Consider the following 19,334-nt stretch of genomic DNA (forward strand, 5'->3'; position numbering starts at 1 on the left):
GCGCCCCCCCCCCCCCGCCACTTCAGATGCCAGTCTCAAGTAGTAGGTCCCGGGTTACCCACAACTGCTGTCTGACTTGACTATAAGTTGAAGGTTCCCATGACCTCCCCCCTCCTTGGATTTAATGATTTGCTAGAGCAGCTCAGAGAACTCAGGGAAATACTTACATTTACCAGTTTATTAAAGGATATGAGAAAGGATACAGATGAATAGTCAGATGAAAAGACACAGAGGGAAAGGTCTGGGAGGGTCCTAAAGTGCCGGAGCTTCTGTCCCCGCGGAGTTGGGGTACGTCCCCCTCCCAGTATATGGATGTGTTCACCAACCTAGAAGCTCTCCAAACCCTGTACTTTGGGGATTTTTATGGAGGTTTTATCACATCGGTGTCATCAATCATTAACTTCATGTCCAGCCCCACTCCCCTCTCTGGAGAATGGGGGGGTGGGGCTGACAATTCCAAGCCTCTGATCATGGCTTGGTCTTTCTGGTGAGCAGCCCCCATCCAGGAGCCCACCCAGAGTCACCTCTTTGGAACAAAAGACACTTCTATCACCAGAGAAGATCCAAGGGATTTAGGAATTCTGTGTCAGGAACCAGACAGAGTCAAAGAATAAAACATGCTCATAGTGCTCTTTTCACTTAGGAAATCATCAGGATTTTCAGGATTCTGTGCCAGGAACTGGGGGCAGAGACTAATGTATATATTTTCTATTATGTCACAGGAGGAAAATTGGGTGGCATAAGCTCTAAGGTCTTTCTACTTACGAGAGTGTGAGTTGATGAAAAATAATCTTTTCACATATAAAAAAAAGTGAGACTCGATTTAAGTTGGATCACAAATATTTGCCCATCATTTGCACTTTTATGTTGCTACCAAACTCTGACATTTGCAGTGTTTGCGGTTTACTTCATTTAAATTGTATTTTGTACTGAGAAGTGGACTTTGGGCTTCAGTTTCTTGTGGTCTTAACTAGAGGAGGTTAAGCCAGGGCCTGTCTAAATACACTAAACCATATGCTTTTCTGAATGCTCAAGGAAAGGCTATAGCAATAAACCATAAAACTCAGTAGCACCTGAGGGTTAGGAGCATGACTGCCTGGGTTTGAATCCTGTCTCTGTGCCTTAGTGTCTTTACCTGCAAAATGGCAGCCGTAGGCTTGTTGTGAGCTTTGGGAACATGGCCTTCATTATGCGTTTCACCTATATACTCTGTGAGGCTACCTACCAGTTCTCCAATAAGTCACTGGTGAATGAGTGAGTGAAAGAAATTGCAAAAATCCTTTCCCCTAGCTACAGTGACGTGAGCTTATGGAATGTAGAGGCGACACTCCATCCTGTGATGCTGAATTCCAGTGCATTTCATCCTAAATCTCACTCGGCCGTCTATGTTTTGCCTAATTTAACCATATGCTTCCTGAGAAATGTGATTCTTGAATTAGAATGAATTTTGTAGGGGCTTGTTTTGGAAAGGAATGTATTTTTTTCATGAATGGGGTATGCTGGTCTGAGAATACTTGGATGTGAGGACTTGAATAATTAATGCACTGGGCCTCTCAGAAGTGGATGCCCAGAATATTTTTGGAAAGAGAAAGTTGGTTGAAACTGACAGATTGTTTTGTTTTTCAAGATACAAGGTAATTATGATTGTGTTGCCTCTCAAATATTGAATTTTTCTTTCCATGATTTTCTAGAGAATGAAGATCTAGAAAACACCAACGTCACCTCTGCAGTGGCTTCGGCCTCTGATCCAGAACCCTGTTCCTCACCTTACAGGTAGGTACGGGCAGCAACTGGTTGGCTCCTAGATGCTTATCTTCTGAGATAGGAATTGATGAAAGGCGTGGACAGCGACTTTAAGGGGGAGGACAAGTTGGAGTGAAGAGTATAGATGATTTGATCATTCGTCAGCCCTTAAGTGTGTTTAGGGGCAATGTGAGATCTCTTTCAGGTGATGAAATTTTCTTTACTCTCAGAGAACAAAACTGTAACAAATAGTGTAGTGTCTTCATTTGTCTTCTTCTGAAGCCCAGGTTGAAATGTTAAAACATTAGACATGGATGGATCCCAGGTGGGCTTTGAAGAGAATGTCTGTTTGGTTTTTACCCATAAGATGCACATACACACACACAAACACACTTTTGGAGGGTTTTTTTTTTTTTAAGTCTAATTTTTAGATTAAACCATTATGATGACCTTCCAGATTGTTAGTCTTAATTTCCTGCTCCATCCATTTCATCTGCCTACTGTCATTGATACCACAGTGTATAGCAGAAAGGGAAGAGTTATACTGAGCTCTGGAATAAGTGGAAACGTGAAACATTAATGGAATAATTAACAAAAACCTGTATTTTGGAGTAATAGATAATCATGGAGTTAATAGATATTATATCCCAACTGATCTTGTGGCACAATATTGTCCAGTAGAACCAGTGTGGTCTCCATGCCTCACACAAAGTTGGTGCCTGGGGGAAGAGAGGAATGTCAAGATATTTAAACAATATGTTATTTCTTTTTAAAAATTTTTTTAAAATTTTATTTTAAATTCTATGCCCAATGTGGGGCTTGACCTCACGACACTGAGATTAAGAGTCGCATGCACTACTGACAGCCAGCGCCAGGTGCCCCCAATCGGTTATTTCTTCAGTAGAACTTCTTTCTTCTTAATATGGAATAAAACTGTTTTCCCCCCAGAATTCAGACGATGGAAAGTAGTGATTAATGTAATAATAACATAGTTGGTGATATATAGCCATACTTTATTGAATTTTTCTCCATAATAATGATAATAAAATAGTTAACTTTTTACAGAATATTTCTATTTGCTCAATACCGTACTAGGTGTTAAAATGTATTATATCATGTAATCCTCCTAACAGCCCTATTGAAATAGGTTTTTTTTTTTCTTTACGATAAGGAAAACAAAACCGTGAATTGAAAAATTTCCCAAGTTTATAGAGCTTTAGGTTTGTTCTACTCTAAAGCTCGTTCCCAGAAGTCACATTGGAAAGGTTTTGAGTTCCATGCCTAGAGTTACTAGGTTATTTATATAACATTCCTTTTAGAAGACAAGGCCTCCCCAAGGCTTTGATGATTTGAGACAATTCTTGTCCTCGTCAAATCCCAGGAGAGGAGCTCCTTTCCATCTTCCTGCCATCACCCTTTTTCTGTACACGGTGATTTGAAGGATATTTAGGAGATGGCTTTTGGCACAGAACTGATTTTTCCTCCTAAGAGTAAATAAAGTTTTTGAGCGAAGAATGTACAACATTCTTAGAAAAAAGGAGATTTAATGTTAAAGATTTGTTTCTAAAATCTAGTGTGTGAAGAAAGAAATCCAGCCCAGATGACTCCTGAAGTGTAGTGTTTATGTTTTGTATATATTAGAACTGGAAGGGCACAGCTCTCTTTGCCAGTGAGGCTAGCCCAGCCGGCCAGGCTCTCCCCTCCCTTGGGATGCCCTCCCTACCCTGGGTCAGCACACACCAGAGGGCTTACAGTGGGAGTTTTTCCTTTTCGTGGTTTATCACTGGCATCAAGTGATTTGCAACTTGTCTTTCCCAAAACACCCTTTATTGATGCTTCAGAGCGTAAAATGCTAATGTGAATATTAAATTTATGTGGCTGTTGCATGTCCTGTTTAGAATTGTTTTTTAATAAGCAGAACCATATTTGTGCAAAGTAGCATGCACAAAGGCAAAGAATAGCCTTTAGATGTATACACAGTAAGGTCAGGCTAATGATCAGATTCACTGTTGTAGTCTCACATGCCAGTACTCCTCTTTTGCTCCCAAACAAAAATTAACTTACTCATTTGTTTATTCAACAAATATTTGGGGGCCATCTCCTGTTTATTCATTCAACAGTTATTTGTTGAGCACCTGCTTGCTACTTATCTGGCAGTGTTCTAGGCAATGAAGATACCACTAATGAACAAACAGTCCAAGTCCCCGGTCTCATGGAGTTTACATTCTAGTCGGAGGGCAGACAGAAAGCAAGTATACATCATATTTCATAGACTCTTAAGTTGCCATGAACTGTAAGAGGTACTGTTACTTTATGAACTACCAAGAAAGGGAAAATGCCCAAGGTAGAGAGTCTAATAAGAGACACCCCCCGCCCCCACACACACCATGGGGCTAGGATACCAAAAGCCTAAACCTTCAGTAAAAAGTTAAGAAAAAGTCCTTCCAGACAGAAGGATTGCAAGGAACCTTGAATGTCTCCACCTTGGCACTGTGTAAGAGGTGGAAAAAATATCTCCCCTGAGAATATGAACCACGAGTCTGTAGATACCAGTTTGTGGTCTAAATTCACTCTGCCAGTGTGATCTAAACAAAACCCTCACACAGAACTTATTTCAGGTCATCTCAGTTGGAACCCCTCGTGAGTACTGGTAGGAGCAAACGCAGATCTGGAGAAGGACGTCGTGTCAGTCCAGGCCCTAGGCAGTTGTAAGACACTACTAATTTTTAGGACATCTTCCATTTTGTTTGTATTAAAATCTGAAAACAAATCTACATCTTGAAATCAACAAAATATGGTACATAATATGTTGGGCAGTGGTGAGTGCAGTGAAGACGAGTGAACAGGGTAAGGGTGTAAAGACTGATGGGGCTAGGGTGGGGTGAGCCATTTCACCTACCACCCTCTGGGGAGCCTCTCTAGAAGTGACAGCTGAGCACAAGCCTGAAGGTAGGAAGCCCTCAGGTAACTGATGGAAGAATGTTAGGCTGGGGTGACAGCAGGTGCAAAACCCTTGAGTGGGAGAGGGCTTGAGGTGTTTGAGGATTCTCAGAGGTTCAAGAGGCCATTGTGACTGCAGCAGACCAGGCAAGATGACATGACGTCATTCTAGGGGATGAGGGTTCCATGTGACAGGCCTGGAGTAGATGCTGTGCATACCGGGAGCGAGACCCGTCCCTGCCATCAGGCTCATCTTCTAATAGAGGAGACAGATCAGGATAAATAGTGCCAAGAAACACAAGCGGACTGTAATTTCTGGGCCTAAGAGAATAAATAGGCTTACAGCCTAGACTAATTTACATTTTACCCAGGATTACCCGAGCAAATGCATAAAAATCAACAACATCCCACACCTCTGATTTTTATAGTGACTGCCTCTTGTTTGTTCTGAGGGAGGTTGGAGTGACTTGGATAGCCCAAAAGGTGGCTTTATTTTATCTGAAAAAGAGGTAATTTGTAAGCTAGGAGTGATTTTTCTTGTTTATGTTAAAAAAAGAAGAGAGAAAGAAGCTAATAAATACCAAGAGAAGTCTTCTGTTACCGCATGTTGTCTGTAGTACTGTTTTCTTGTCATTTACTCAGTTTTCCTGGGGAAGCAATGCTTGAGAGCAGTGATTCTCAAACCTGTACACAATTCAAAGTTATTGAGGACCCCAAAGAATTTTTTCTGTGGGTTGTATCTATCAATGTTTACTATATTAGAGATTAAAACTGAAAAATTAAAAAATAGTTGTTGATTAATTTAAAAATGAAAATAATGAATTCATGGCATGTTAATGTAAATAATATGTTTTTAATGGAAAACGGACTATTTTCCAAAGCAGAAATAATTTAGTGAGGAGACAGATGTTGTAACTCTCTTTCATGTCTGGCTTCACAAAACAGTCAGATTTTCACATCGGCTTCTGCGTTCATTCTGTTGTGAGATCACATGTCATGTACTGGAAAACTCTAATGTAGACTCTTGAGAAGATGGAAATGAAAAAAGGCGAACATATTTTAGAATTATCATACAAAAGTCTTCAGAGCCCCAGCAGTCCCCGCACCATACTCTGGTAACTGCTACTCTAAAGAATCCATGCCACCTGTTGTTGGCAACAGATTTCCAAGAGGCCTGGGGTATGGTGCTACCGCCCTGGCTCCTCACTCACTTGTTGGTCTCTCCAGAAGCCAGGGGAAAGGAAAGAGAGCAGCAAGGATTCCCTTGCTTTCTTAAAAGTAACTATATACAATAGAATATTATGCAACCATCAAAAAAATAATGAAATCTTGCCATTTGCAAGGAGGTGGATGGAACTAGAGGGTATTATGCTAAGCAAAATAAGTCAGTCAGAGAAAAACAATTATATGATCTCACTGGTATGAGGAATTTGAGAAACAAGACAGAGGATCATAGGGGAAGGGAGGGAAAAATGAAACAAGACGAAACCAGAGAGAAGCAATGAGAGACTCTTAATCTCGGGAAACAAACTGAGGGCTGCTGGAGTGGAGAGGGGTGGGAGGGATGGGGGTGGCTGGGTGATGGACATTGGGGAGGGTATGTGCTATGGTGAGCGCTGTGAACTGTGTAAGACTGGTGACTCACAGGCCTGTACATCTGAAACAAATAATACATTATATATTAATTTTAAAAACAGTGACTATTCAAATGCTTGTGTTTTAAGTCATTGGGATAATAGATTAGTGTGCTTAAAAAGGGAAGAAAGCGTTGACCTTTTATTACCCAGTGACCTGGGTGTGGTGTGGAGTGGAGACCCTGAGAGGCTGCTCCCACGGTGACCAGGATGACCGGAGGGGGACTGCTTCGCGAATCAACGTGCACTGTCTTTGTTTTAGTGATGAATTTCTGGCTTAGGCAAGGCCTAAGCGACAGTAGTCCTAAAGGCCAGAGGAAAGCAGAGGTCTAATAGGGAGGTGTCCCTTGAAGGGTGTTCTGTTCCTGTTTCCTTAAGACGACTGTGCCTTTTACAAGAGTCCTTGAATTGACATGCTCTCTTCCTCTGAGAGGCCACAGACGGTGTCTCCGGCGAGTGAGGATGCCCCAGAGGATCTGCGGAAGACAGCCGGTGCCTTGGAGGCGCAGGCCTTGGTGGAACAGGAATTGCTGCCTGCAGACCAGGCCCAGGTCCTCAACAAGGTAAAGAGGACGTTGGCGCCGTCTCTTCGGGAGGAGCAGTTGGTAGTACCAGAGTTTAGATGCATATGGATGGCTTGGAACTAGAAAGCACTGGGGCATCTAAGTTTTAATTATTTGGAGAATGGTCCTATGTGTGTATCGCCCTCAGGGCCCGTCACTGAACTAGCAACTCTTCCAAAAAAATGAAATGTTGGAATGAATGCTCATTCCAATCCGATCAAGTTTCCTTAGAAGTGGTATAGATAGCAGCGGCTATCTATACTCCACAATACTTCATTTACTCCTGAGAACAAACCTGTGAGGCAGGTACCATTATGTTCCCGTTTTACAGATGAGGAAACTGAAGCGAAGACCCATCAGTGACTTTACTAATGCTGCGCTAATATGTTGCAAACTAAATCCTTTGTTTGGCCTTCTGGAAAAGGAAAGACTCCCTTAAGTGGGTTAGCCAAAGTCTCATTTACCTCATTAAGCAATGCAGGTAAAGAACTGAAGTACTTATTCTCCAGAAAGGGATATTATGAGAATATAGCCTGGGAGTAATTCAAAATTTCTTTCTCATAAATCTCACTGGTGTGCTGTCCCATGTGGGCAGTGAGTGTACATGTCTTGAGTTGCCTGCTGACTGCTTGGAGAAGGAGCAGGAAATTATGGCATGAAAGCAAGAAACAGGAACACTGATCCGAGTGGCCTGACGTGAAATGCACAAGAGATAGGTTGAAGCCTCCTGCCACGGGCTAGCGAGGGCTTTGAGTTTCAAGTGATGCTTGTATTCTCCATGCAGGTTAGATGTCTGCCAGCAAATATACTGTTAAATACATTGAAACAGGTGAAATGGCGATTATATACAGAACACTGTTAGTGGATGTGACAGCCAGTGGCATGGGACAGCCCAGGTGTGTCACGGAAGAGCCAGAGACAGAGGGAGAATATAAGGCAGAGCCTCTGTCTTCAGTGCTCTGGTGACTCGATGGACAGGGCTCAGGAGGTGTCCTGTGAGTGGGAATTGTAGCAGGAGGCTGTGTGGCAGAAGGGGAGTCGGGCTAAACCCTGGAGACAAAGCACTGCCACGAGAGGGGCCACCAGAAGGTGCTGTGCTGGCTGAGGCCAGATCAAGGCGCGGCACAGAAACGCTGTTGATGCAGAAGTCAGTAGCAAGCGTGGAGGGTGTCCACAGACAAAGATTTTATGAAGAGTCTGGAGTGGGAGAGTGGCAAAAGGGAGGAGGGCACATAGCCAGCAGGCTTTGAGCTGGGAGGGTGGAGGCAATAGGGCAGGGGTGGCCAGTGCCTTCAGGAAGGAGGCGGATTGGAATCTGTGCCTCTAGTAAGCGCTCTAATCAGAGTTCCGTTGTGCAGATGGCCAAGCACCACGTTCCACAAAGGTCCGGGGACATCGTTATGATCCAGTCTGAGCACACAGGAGCTATAGATATCCTCTCAGCTGATTTGGAATCTGCAGATCTCCTGGGGGATCATAGGAAAGGTGAGACCTCTGGGGGTATGGAAGGTGATTTCTTTGTTCCCAATGGATGCTTAAAGAACGGCAGGCTGGGGGCACCTGGGTGGCTTAGTTGGTTGGGTGTCTGCCTTTGGCTCAGGTCATGATCCCGGGGTCCTGGGATGGAGCCCTGTCAGGCTCCCTGCTCAGTAGGCAGCCTGCTTCTCCCTCTGCCTCTGCCCTGCGCCCCCCGGCTTGTGTGCTCTCTCTTTCTCTCTCAAATAAAATCTTAAAAAAAAAAAAAAAAAAGGCAGGCCGACTGATAGAAGGAAAGTGAGAAGGTGACTTGTGAAAGGCAGTCAAAGAAGCCAGGAAGTCCAAGGAAGGTCTTTGACTGTGACACCCTCCCTAAACCAAATGCCAGGTGTCTTTGCATTTCCTCTTGGTTTCTCAGTAGTGAGCTGCCTGTCCTTTCAGTGTCCCCCCCTCTGATGGCTCCTCCGTGCATCTGGACCTTTGCCAAGATGAAGGAATTCAAAAGCAAGCTGGGCAAAGAGAAGAATAGCCGTCTGGTGGTGAAGCGGGGTGAGGTGGTGACCATCCGGGTACCTACCCATCCAGAGGGGAAGCGTGTTTGCTGGGAGTTTGCGACTGATGACTATGACATTGGCTTTGGAGTTTATTTTGACTGGACCCCTGTAACCAGCACTGACATAACTGTGCAGGTCAGTGATTCCAGTGAAGATGAGGATGAAGACGAGGAAGAGGAGGAAGAGATTGAAGGTAAATTTAATTTTAACATAATTTGCAAATTGCTTTTTCTGGCTCAACCCAATTTCTAGTGACCACTTCCTGTGTTATACCAGTCCTTCTCTTCCTTAGAATGCAAGTGAGGGATCCCTTTCAGCATTGTAAGGTTAATTGAGTGATGCAGGCCAAAGTTAGACCCTCAAAGAACATTCTGGTGGGGATGGTATTGGTGCCTTGGTGGAAAGCTTTTGCTTTTTGCTACCTAGCTATTTCCCCAACATCTCCTTGGGGACGGGGATGGGGCGGGCAGGGAAAGGGGTGGGTCAGTGCTGCAGTATATAGATCATGTATAAACCTGAGATTATTTTATATTTCTCTCATAGTTTGAGATATCTACCATTTTTAGTCTGGAACCATACCAGGTGATTACACTTTGTTAACTGTGCTCCCCTCCAAACTGTCATAGTGGGCCGACTGCTGTTTACTTCTTTCTTCATGCCCAGAGCTGTTTTCTTTTTCTTTTTTTTTAAAAGATTTTATTTATTTATTTGACAGAGAGAGAGAGATAGCAAGAGAGGGGAACACAAGCAGGGGGAGTAGGAGAGGGAGAAGCAGGCTTCCCGCTGAGCAGGGAGCCTGATGCGGGGCTCGATCCCAGGACCCTGGGATCATGACCTGAGCTGAAGGCAGTCGCTTAACCCACTGAGCCACCCAGGCGCCCAGAGCTGTTTTCTTTTTAAGGCTCTTTTTTTTTTTTTAAGAGTTTATTTATTTATTTGAGAGAGAGAGCATGAGCAGGGGGAGCGGCAGAGGGAGAGGGAGAAGCAGCCTCCCTGTTGAACAGGGAGCCCCAGCACAGGGTTTGATCCCAGGACCTGGAGATTATAACCTGAGCTGAAGGCAGACACTCAACTGACTGAGCCACTCAGGCACTCCCAGTTTTTTTTTTAATTAAAAAATTTTTTATTGAGATATAGTTGACATATAACATATTAGTTTGACATGTACAATATAATGATTTAATATTTGTATATATTGCAAAATGTGCCCAGAGCACAGCACATGCCCAGAGTAGTTTTTCTTTTTCTTTTTCTTAAAGATTTTTTTTTTAATTTATTTATTTGACAGAGAGAGACACAGTGAGAGAGGGAACACAAGCAGGGGGAGTGGGAGAGGGAGAGGCAGGCTTCCCACTGAGCGGGGGGCTCGATCCCAGGACCCTGGGATTATGACCTGAGCCGAAGGCAGGCGCTTAACAACTGAGCCACCCAGGCGCCTGCCCAGAGTAGTTTTAAAAGTTGTTTCTATGCTCCATTCCAGTTATTTGCAGTGCCTACTCAGGATGACCCCGAGGCTTTTTTTTGTTTTTGTTTTGTAATATTAAGAGTAGGTTCTAATTAAGTTCCAAGCATCTTGATTTTTCTATATAATCTTAAAATCAGGCCCTTGCTTCTTTGTAGAAGAGCAAGTCTGCAGGGAAATCTTCAGGTATTTAGGCAGGAGAACATCGTCTTAATTTGCTATTCTGCAGGTGGCCAAGTAGAAGTTCTAGGTCACTCTGTATAGCATGTTTGTATTTCCTACCGCTGTTAGCTATTTCTTTTTCCTGCTGAATGAAAAGATGTCAGAATCTTCCCTTTTAAATATCTTTTCTTAGGGTGCCTGGGTGGCTTAATTGGTTAAGTGTCAGACTCCTGATTTCGGCTCAGGTCATGATCTGGGCTCAGGTCACAATCTCGGGGGAGTCTGCTTGGGATTTTTTCCCTCCCTCTCCCTCCCCCTCTGCTCCTCCCCACTGCTCACACTCTCTCCCTCTCTCTTTCAAATAAATAAATAAAATCTTTAAAAAATAAAATAGCGGTGCCTGGGTGGCTCAGTCTACTGGTTAAGTGTCTGCCCTGGAGTCTTGGGATTGAGCCCCACATCAGGCTTCCTGCTCAGCAGGGAGTCTTCTTCTCCCCCCACCCTTTGTGTGCTCTCTCCCATTCTGCTTTCTCTCTCTCTCTTTCAAATAAATAAATTTAAAAAGAAATCTAAAATAAATAATAAAATAATGATCTTTTCTCCCCCTTGGAAATGTCCAGACACTTCTGGAACTAGGTAAGTATAACTAAGGCTAAGTCATTGTTTCTCAGTGGAGACTTTACCGGCCTTTGGGGTGGAATGCTTCTTTGCTGAGCAGGTACTATCCTGATGTTAAGTGCTCCTGGACACTTGGGTACCAAATGCCAATATCACCCACTAGTTGCTGTGATGGTCAAAAGGCCAGCAGACATTTCCAAGCTCCTGTAGGAGGGCAAGAGCATCTCCCTGGCTAAAAGCCCCCAAGTCACCTGGTCCATTCTTTTACCCTGAGGTCGGACTTATTCTTTCTCTGAAGTCCTATCCAAACACCGTGCCATTTTGCTCACACAGACCCTGTCCCAGTTGGCGATGTGGAGAGAGGCTCCAGGAGCTCCCTTCGAGGTCGTTATGGGGAGGTCATGCCTGTGTACCGGCGGGACAGCCACCGAGACGTGCAGGCCGGCAGCCACGACTACCCTGGTGAGGGCATCTACCTGCTCAAGTTTGACAACTCCTACTCCCTGCTCCGCAACAAGACTCTCTACTTCCACATCTACTACACTAGCTGAAGGCCGCTGGGACAGAAGGCAGGCGGGCGCTTGCTGGCTGGGGCAGGCTGCCGGCTGGCGTCTCTTCTGGATAGGCAAGAGCTAAAAGTTGAGCGTGAGGCTCCTGACCCTCACGTCCTGCCTGGCATGCCTGACTGTTGACCCCACGTAGCTTTTCCCCCTTCCTGGCTTCCGCAGATGGTGGTGTAGTGCCCCTGTCTGTGGTCCCTGACTCACACTCCTCTTGCTTCAGACTCCAGCCAAAGTCCCTCTGAAGGAGCCCGTCAGGCAAAAGCCTACAGGGAGGTTGGGTGTTATCTTGTAAAATTAGGTCTGTTTGGGTCCAAGGGATTATGGCAGTTGCTGCTCTCTCCTCTCCCCGAGCCTTTATTGCAGATGTGCTCAGCGGTACCCGCTTTTCACCTTTTGAAAGTGCTGGAGGAGGAAAAGTGCGTTGTCTGCGAAGGAGCCCAGCCTCTTGGATGGAGAAAGCTCTGTCCAGCCTCGTACCACTGCCGTCTTCCCGCCTGCTGGTTCTTCGTGGTCTGTAGTGCAGGCTGGGAGCCCTCACTGCCTTTGGGGGGGTGGCACTGGTCCCGATTTTTCGACGCTGCCTCTTGCCCTCCTCTTGCCTTTCCCCACATCTGTGTCCGGGCCCTTACAGCAAGAACATCTGTGCCGTCTAAAGTGGTGATCACGTGATCTACCGTCTGGGGATGAGCACCTCCAGCACTTCCTGCTTCAAGAGGTCGAGGCCCATAGCCAGGGTGCTGGTGGGTACAGCGGAAAGGGTGGGAAGTAGGTACTGGATTGATCTCAGCATCCACATCTTCGACAGTCAAGTGTTACTGCAGTACTTTTTTTGTGTAATCAAAGAAGAAGGGGTATAATCTGAGCGAGAAGCTTAAAAAAATACAACACTCCTGATTCCCCACCACTCTTTTCTATCTTTAGGGTAGGAGTGTTATGTAGAAATTTGGCTTCAGAACCAATTGGAGTTCCAGAATTTCTGGATGTAGGTTTCTTGCACTGAGAGCTTAAAGCTTTTGGAGTTCAAAGTCTCTTAGAAAAGGAAATGAAGCTTCACTGTGGCTGCTGATTGGAGCTGTTCTTTAGCAGGCCAAAGCTGGCATTTCCCCCTGACTGCCTTTCCCACTGTATTAGCCCTGAGGCCTGGAGTGCCGGGGGTGGGGGGCTATAATCAGTGGTCGCCAGAGCAGCAGGCCAGGGCCTCGGGCAGAGAGGGGACCACTGTGGTTGTCTGTGCCTCCTTGTTTCTTATTCCCTGTGTTGAGTCTGTTGCTGCCTTAGAATTTTGAGGAATAATTCGATTTATTTATTACCTTATTTATTTTTTAGCACATTTCATTTTGCCTTTGAAACAGTTTCCATCTGTTTCTTAGAAGGCTTCTGTCTGCTCTGAGCCATTGAGGCCACCTCTCCTGTGGTGTCAGATGACGATTTTAGGAAATGTTAGGAAGTGACAATGTTCCCTTCGTGCGGTCAGTCCTGGGATGCTTTGGGGAGGAATCTGCCCTTCTGAGATAGATGATGCCATCTTGCCCCGGCACTCTTTGTGACGGATTCTAGGCCGTGAGGGACCCAGCCCAATTGCCCAGGGTGGAGTACAGAGGAACTGACTTGCCGATCAGGGATATGGTATGATCCTGGGATTTCAGAGCCCTACTCTGAGGAGTCATCTTCTTCATGACGGTTCCTTTGGCTCATTCCTTCCTTGTCCAGGTGTCTCACGCCAAGCTTCTCCCCACTGCAGGAGCAGGAACTCGAAGACCAGGGTCCCTCACGGTAGTTCTGTACCATTGGTGTCCCAGAGCAAAGGGCCAGACAGCCTGCATTTTCTGCTCCCCTGGGAGCAGAGCCCCAAGTAGGATAGAATGCTGTGGACTGAGCCACATCTTACCTCTATTATTCTATATTTCAGTGCATTTTGTAGAGGATGACACTGGTCAAAATGCATCTACCTTGTAAGAAATGAGAAATTATTCTAGTGACTGTCTGTTTGGGCTGCGACAAGCAAACTCGCTGCGTATGATGTCATCATCAGATAAGCTGAGTGAGCACTCTTTCGGCACCGAAGTTGAATCACGCCTTAGCGAAGTGAGGATAATCCTTATAAAAGAATTTTCTACTGAGCTGTTCTCTAGTCAGCTCAAGCCTTGTTTATTGTTCCTGTTTATTATTAACTTCTGACTTTCTCTTATAAGAGAGCTGTCAGGCCATAGCAAGCTCCCTGGGACAACACTTTGTTTATTTTTTGCCGTGAGATGCTCTGTACTTATTTTCTTTGGCATCCTGATCCTGGTGCATCGGGGAAGTTGAAGGGGCCCATTCCCATCACCTCTGTGTGCCTCTTACTGTCTGGGCACTTTTGAAGTCCTGGACGTGGTTACATTTCATCCTGCACTGGCGTGTCTTTGTCCCATTAGCACAAAATGGCTAAAAGAAGGTATTGTCCATATCTGATTCATTCCCTTTTCTCCTATTAAACTTCTGAAATCATCACACTTGAGGGACCAAATATTACTTGTGGAAGCACACGTAATTAGTGAGAATTTCACAGCCCAGCAAATCCCTTCCTTAATCTCTCCCTATCCAAGTGTATAGAACCAAACAATGAAATCAAAGCCATCTGTCTCACCCTGTTCTCCAGAGCACAAATAAATACTAACCAACAGTCCGAAGAGAGTGCTTTGTCGTGGGAGAGAGATTGAAATTCTCTACACAGAGCGGCTGGCTTCTTAAAGTTCTTCACTTTGTTTAGCTTTGCCACTCTGTTGGGGCTTTTAGAAAGGAAGACTATTTAAAGTGTTAATTTTTTCTAACATTTTATCATGAAAAATGTCCAGCAAACAGAGAACCTAAAAGAAGTAGATAGTAAACACCCCTAGGTATACCCACCACATAGGTTTTAAAATTATAAATTGCCAATTAAAACAAAAATGATTCTCCCATTCTGTTCCTTTTGACAAGTGTCCAATTAAAGTGTGTTCCCTGCACAGACATCAGCTCTCCTGTGTCACAGGGCCCCTGGTTTTTTAGCAGATTTGTTTCCTTCAGCATGAGTTACTTGGGAGGTGGTCCTCCCTCATTTAAAAAAAAAAGTGTTTCTAGATCTCCAGCTTTCAAAAACTTATGCTGTATTTCCCCTTCCCTCAGGCCAGAGCTGCACTCTTTTCTGCTCTGACTGGCACGGTGGAGGGAGGGGAACCATGAGGCTGCTCTGGAAGGACTTCAATCTTTTGCCTTACAACAGGGCCTCAGGCCTCCGGAGTTCAAACTCAATCCTCAGACAATGAATAGCTTGATAATGGAAGTAGGTAACAACTTGAAATAAGGCCATTCTTCTTCATCTTTTTTTAAAATAATTAATGCACTTTAAAAAGATTTTTATTATTTAAGAAAGGAAATCTCAGACTTTTTAAAAGTACATATTGCCCCTTATGTGTATATGAAAGTGTTAAATCTGAGAATACTCTGTCTTATATTAACCAGTGGGATTAGATATTATTGTAAAACCAGTTATAGAAAATATCTGAGTTTAGATTTTTTTTTTTAAAGATTTTATTTATTTGACACAGAGAGAGACAGCGAGAGAGGGAACACAAGCATGGGGAGTGGCAGAGGGAGAAGCAGGCTCTCCGCAAAGCAGGGAGCCTGATGTGGGGCCCTGATCCCAGGACCCTGCGAACATGACCTGAGCCGAAGGCAGACGCTCAACAACTGAGCCACCCAGGCACCCCTGAGTTTAGATGTTTTTGATGAGCCCTACCAAGTTCCTCTTCGAAAGAATTGGGCGAAACCCAAATCCTAAAGTCTGTGTCTTTATTTTTTAAGACCATTTTTCTGCAAAAAGCTGCCTTTTAACCCCAAAGTATGTCATTCTAAGGTATGGAGTTGAGTGACCTTACTGTTTACATAAAGGACTATTCTTTTAGTGGAGGGTGAGAGAGGGGCGGGAATGAAATAGTTTGTGCAGCTTGAGGACTGCCTTTTAAAACTGATAGTAAGGAAAAAAAAAACAGAATAAAATGAGGGGAAGAGAGATAAGCTGTCAAATGTGTCCTGGAATTTTGCTCATATCCCAATTTTGTTAGTTCTTTGGTCTGTATTTCATTAGTTGGAATTCTTCTTTAAGCCAGAAGCCTTGCTGGTTCTCATTGTGCTTGTTGGAGAAACCCCAACCCCCTTTGCTGTCTCTTCCAACAGGAGCGACTTCAGGAATCTTTTTGAGTAGGTCTCCTCTACTAAGTGTAATCGCCTGACCCGAGGCTGCATTCCTCTCCGTATTCTCTGGGGCTTAGAGTCTAGTGCCATGCAAAAGGGTGGTGAGGCTAGCACGAGGCTGGGAGGGGGTGCAGCTGTGGCCCTGCAGCCCCAGTTGGTTTTGACTGGGGCCAAGAAAGGGATGAAATCAGTTAATTTTTACCAAAATCACAGAAGGGCCTCAAGCCACAAGCTGTGCCCCTCTAGGCTGACCTCCCTGTGAGGTGTAGGACTCACCGCCTTCTGCATTCTTTGTGGGATGGTCATACACACAGCAGTAAATGGAATAGTTTGTTCTCCCTTTTAAGAGCTTCCACTTAGAATTTCTCCTGAGCCTAAAGGGTCCACATCAACCTCTTTTAGTCTCTTTCCACCTGGCTAAAAGTGTAGAATTCCTGGAAACCTGAATTTGCTGGAAAAGGGAAGAGCACCATCCCTATAGAATCTCAGTGGTTGAAAAGAGTTGGAAGGTGAGTTTGTCTGAAGGAGGGTCATTTCTTTTATTGTGAGCGGTAGCACATTCAGGGATTTATGCTCTTTTGAGAGCAAGTCATTATATTCATTGTGTGTTGGATTGTGCTTAGGGAGCCATGATGCATGATTCTTTGGGAAGTGAGTAGGGAATGGGTGTCTAAAACCAATCACAAGCCAGGTGCTTCCGTGCAACCCTGTCTGTGGTGAGTATCTTTATGGCCAAAGTCCCAGTCTTCATGCGCACGGAATCCTGTTCCTGGGCCCTCCTTCCCATACAACTGAGAGATAAAGAGGGACTAGGCTCCCTCCCATTTCTCTCTGATGTCTTGATTATTTGCCATATTGTTTGGCATTGGCAGCATGGTATCTAAGGCCTCTGCTTACCTGATTAATCAGAATTAAATAACAGTATTTACTGAGAGGATAAGGCAATCAGCTTCGGTTGGAAGTAGGACTGGGGAGGGATTGTGACCTATAGTCCCATATTGGGATAGCTGGGCGACTTGTGTAGGACTGTCCAGTCATCAGTTGGAACTCTTGTGAACCTTACCAAGTGAATTAAGAGGCTATGTCGGTGAGATACTGATGAAGACAGCAAAGTATTATGAGTTGAGTAGTAAATAGAGCAAGCCCTCCATCTATGGGAACGATAGTCTCTCACAGGCTAGAAAGGCAATTATAATGTGAGTTTGCAGCTCCTCAGTGTTCTTAGAAGTAGAAGAACCACCTGGAAGTTGGTTCCTGGTGGCCGCTTTCCAGGAAAAGGGGAGGCACCCCCCAAAAAATGCTTTGGCTCAGTGGGTACCTGGTCATGGTGTCACCCCTTTGCTCTGTCTAACCCATCCAGCACCTGTGAGCACTCCTTTGACATCTACCCAGTTATTAGATTCTGAGGTTAGGGTAGGATTTGGGACCCAAAGGGTGAGAGAAACTTTGCTAAGTATCGTGTGGCCAGATTTTGGAAATCACTGCTCCCTCTGAAGTGTTACATTACCCCTGCCTGAACCACGAAGGCCACATAAAGCCCCTGCTGTTTGAATCTCTTGTCATTAAGCTAAGAAAACCCAGATGCCCGAAGCCTTGTGATAGGGTTCATTTACAAATAGTCATTCCCTCAAAACCTAAGTCCAAAAGTAAGTAAGATGCTGGCTTTGAAATTTTGTGGTCCTGGGCACTGGTTTGAACCCATGATCTGATTACCATTATATGAACTTTGATTTCTTTTAGGCCCCAGGCATGTGGACCAGAGTTAATTTCATGGCTCTTCTTTACCCTGACACTTGAGGAGAAGGTGTCCCAGAAATCTAGATATACAGGCTTTATTAAATTCCATAGTTTTCTGTCCTTTTAAGTACTTATCTAAGGGTTAAATAATATACGTGAAATGACTTTCAGGGGACAAAGTGCATTTTCTAAAAGTTCTGATATAGGGTCATGAACAAGTCTAGAGTTTAGGTTTGGAATATTCTAGTATATTAGGGTTCCAGAAGAGCCCTTAGCTAACAGTCAGCTTTAGGAGTTCTCTTCCTGAACTCACTTCTTCACTCAGGTTTGATATCTCTCCGTCTAAAACGTTCCTTGTTATTGCTGTTGTTGATTTTTAGGTTCAGGCCAAGAATCGCGTGGAAAACATTATCTTAATTCCTTTTCTCATGTCCTAATTAGTATATTTTACTAAGAAATTCCACATTAAAAACTCTACTGACATCCATATCTGAGATTATTGTCCCATAGGTGAAGTTGTTTTTATTTAATCAAGTTGAATTATTTGCATCTAGCCATGTTCAAGAGCAAGTAAAGTCTAGACAAAGCAATCCTGTAACCCATGACTCTGGCATACCCATTTTCCCTTAGTGATGGGAAGCGTTTTGAGATTCTCAGGAGAAAGTTGCTTTGTAATCAAAGTGATGGATTATGAGAAAGCCAGACTTTGGGTAAGGATACTTGGGATAGAGGGAGGTGCTTGCAGATTTCCTAAACAATGTCATGCCATTTAGCTTGTATTTCTGAAAGGCCTGCTTTGGTGCCATGCACTGAGATCTATCAGTTGATTGAAAGATGATTATGCTTTCTTGGCAAATATCTAAGCAATTGGCAACCACAAAGGCATTCTTTCCTTATTGTTCTCTATCATGCATTGGCGCTGATGTTACAGAAAGGGATTTGGAAGGGAAACAGTCTCACTGTCTTTTCTTTAAAGTGCAGAAATAGCCCAACAAGTCATTTATTGCAGTCATCTTATGTTACGTGTCCCCTGAGAAATGCTGTCAACATTTCCTATGATTTCTAAGAGCTCTGTACCAAACTGTCATTCATGGTTTTGTCCTGCTGAGTGGTTTTTCCTTTAAAATACCTTCTCCTACCGCCCTGTGGCACTGATTGTGTTGCTGTGATACCCAGATGATTCCTGAGCTCTGGTTCTTGAATAGCTCAGTTCTTGTGTTTTTCTCTTATGTAACAGTTTTGTGATGCTTTTGTGCATTTCTTTGTCTTCTCTTCCAGGTTTTGAAATCTGTCCTAAATAAACTTTTTCACTATGCACCTGAAATGTGAGTTCTATCTTAATGAACCTGACTTACATTTTATATTTTTTATTCATCTCTGCATTCCTCCTAGAGGAAAGGTATTCCGTCAATCTATATGAATTGTTCTGTAATTTATTTATTGATTATAAAAATTGAAGAAAAATTAACAAGAAAAAAATTGAGACAGATTAATGACAGATCTTTCAACTGTGTTTAAATTCATGGCAGAGTGTTACGAACTGGGAACTGGGTTCGGCCCAAGGGCAAAAAAAGTGGGTTTAGAGCAATGATCACTAAACAGAACATTTTAGAGTTTAAGCAGTATCTAGTTTCCAGTGATGCTCATTTTCCAATGAACTTCCTGTGTTC

General features: G+C 44.1%; 1 protein-coding gene across 1 annotated transcript in view; it reads left to right on the forward strand.

The window, feature by feature from the left end:
• Positions 1-18,988, forward strand: part of TMED8 (transmembrane p24 trafficking protein family member 8) — a 40,391-nt gene extending 21,403 nt beyond the window's left edge. Inside the window, exons 2-6 of the mRNA XM_028097659.2 lie at positions 1,692-1,773; positions 6,751-6,880; positions 8,239-8,365; positions 8,798-9,103; positions 11,486-18,988. Of these exons, the coding sequence (XP_027953460.1) occupies positions 1,692-1,773; positions 6,751-6,880; positions 8,239-8,365; positions 8,798-9,103; positions 11,486-11,703 (863 nt within the window). The 3' untranslated portion in view covers positions 11,704-18,988. The remainder of the gene's footprint in view (positions 1-1,691; positions 1,774-6,750; positions 6,881-8,238; positions 8,366-8,797; positions 9,104-11,485) is intronic.
• Positions 18,989-19,334: the final 346 nt, after the last annotated feature.

The sequence above is a fragment of the Eumetopias jubatus genome, unplaced genomic scaffold (assembly GCF_037043125.1).
Source record: "Eumetopias jubatus isolate StellerSeaLion01/CBP00866 unplaced genomic scaffold, mEumJub1_p1.0 scaffold_7, whole genome shotgun sequence".
Taxonomy (NCBI): Eukaryota; Metazoa; Chordata; class Mammalia; order Carnivora; family Otariidae; genus Eumetopias; species Eumetopias jubatus.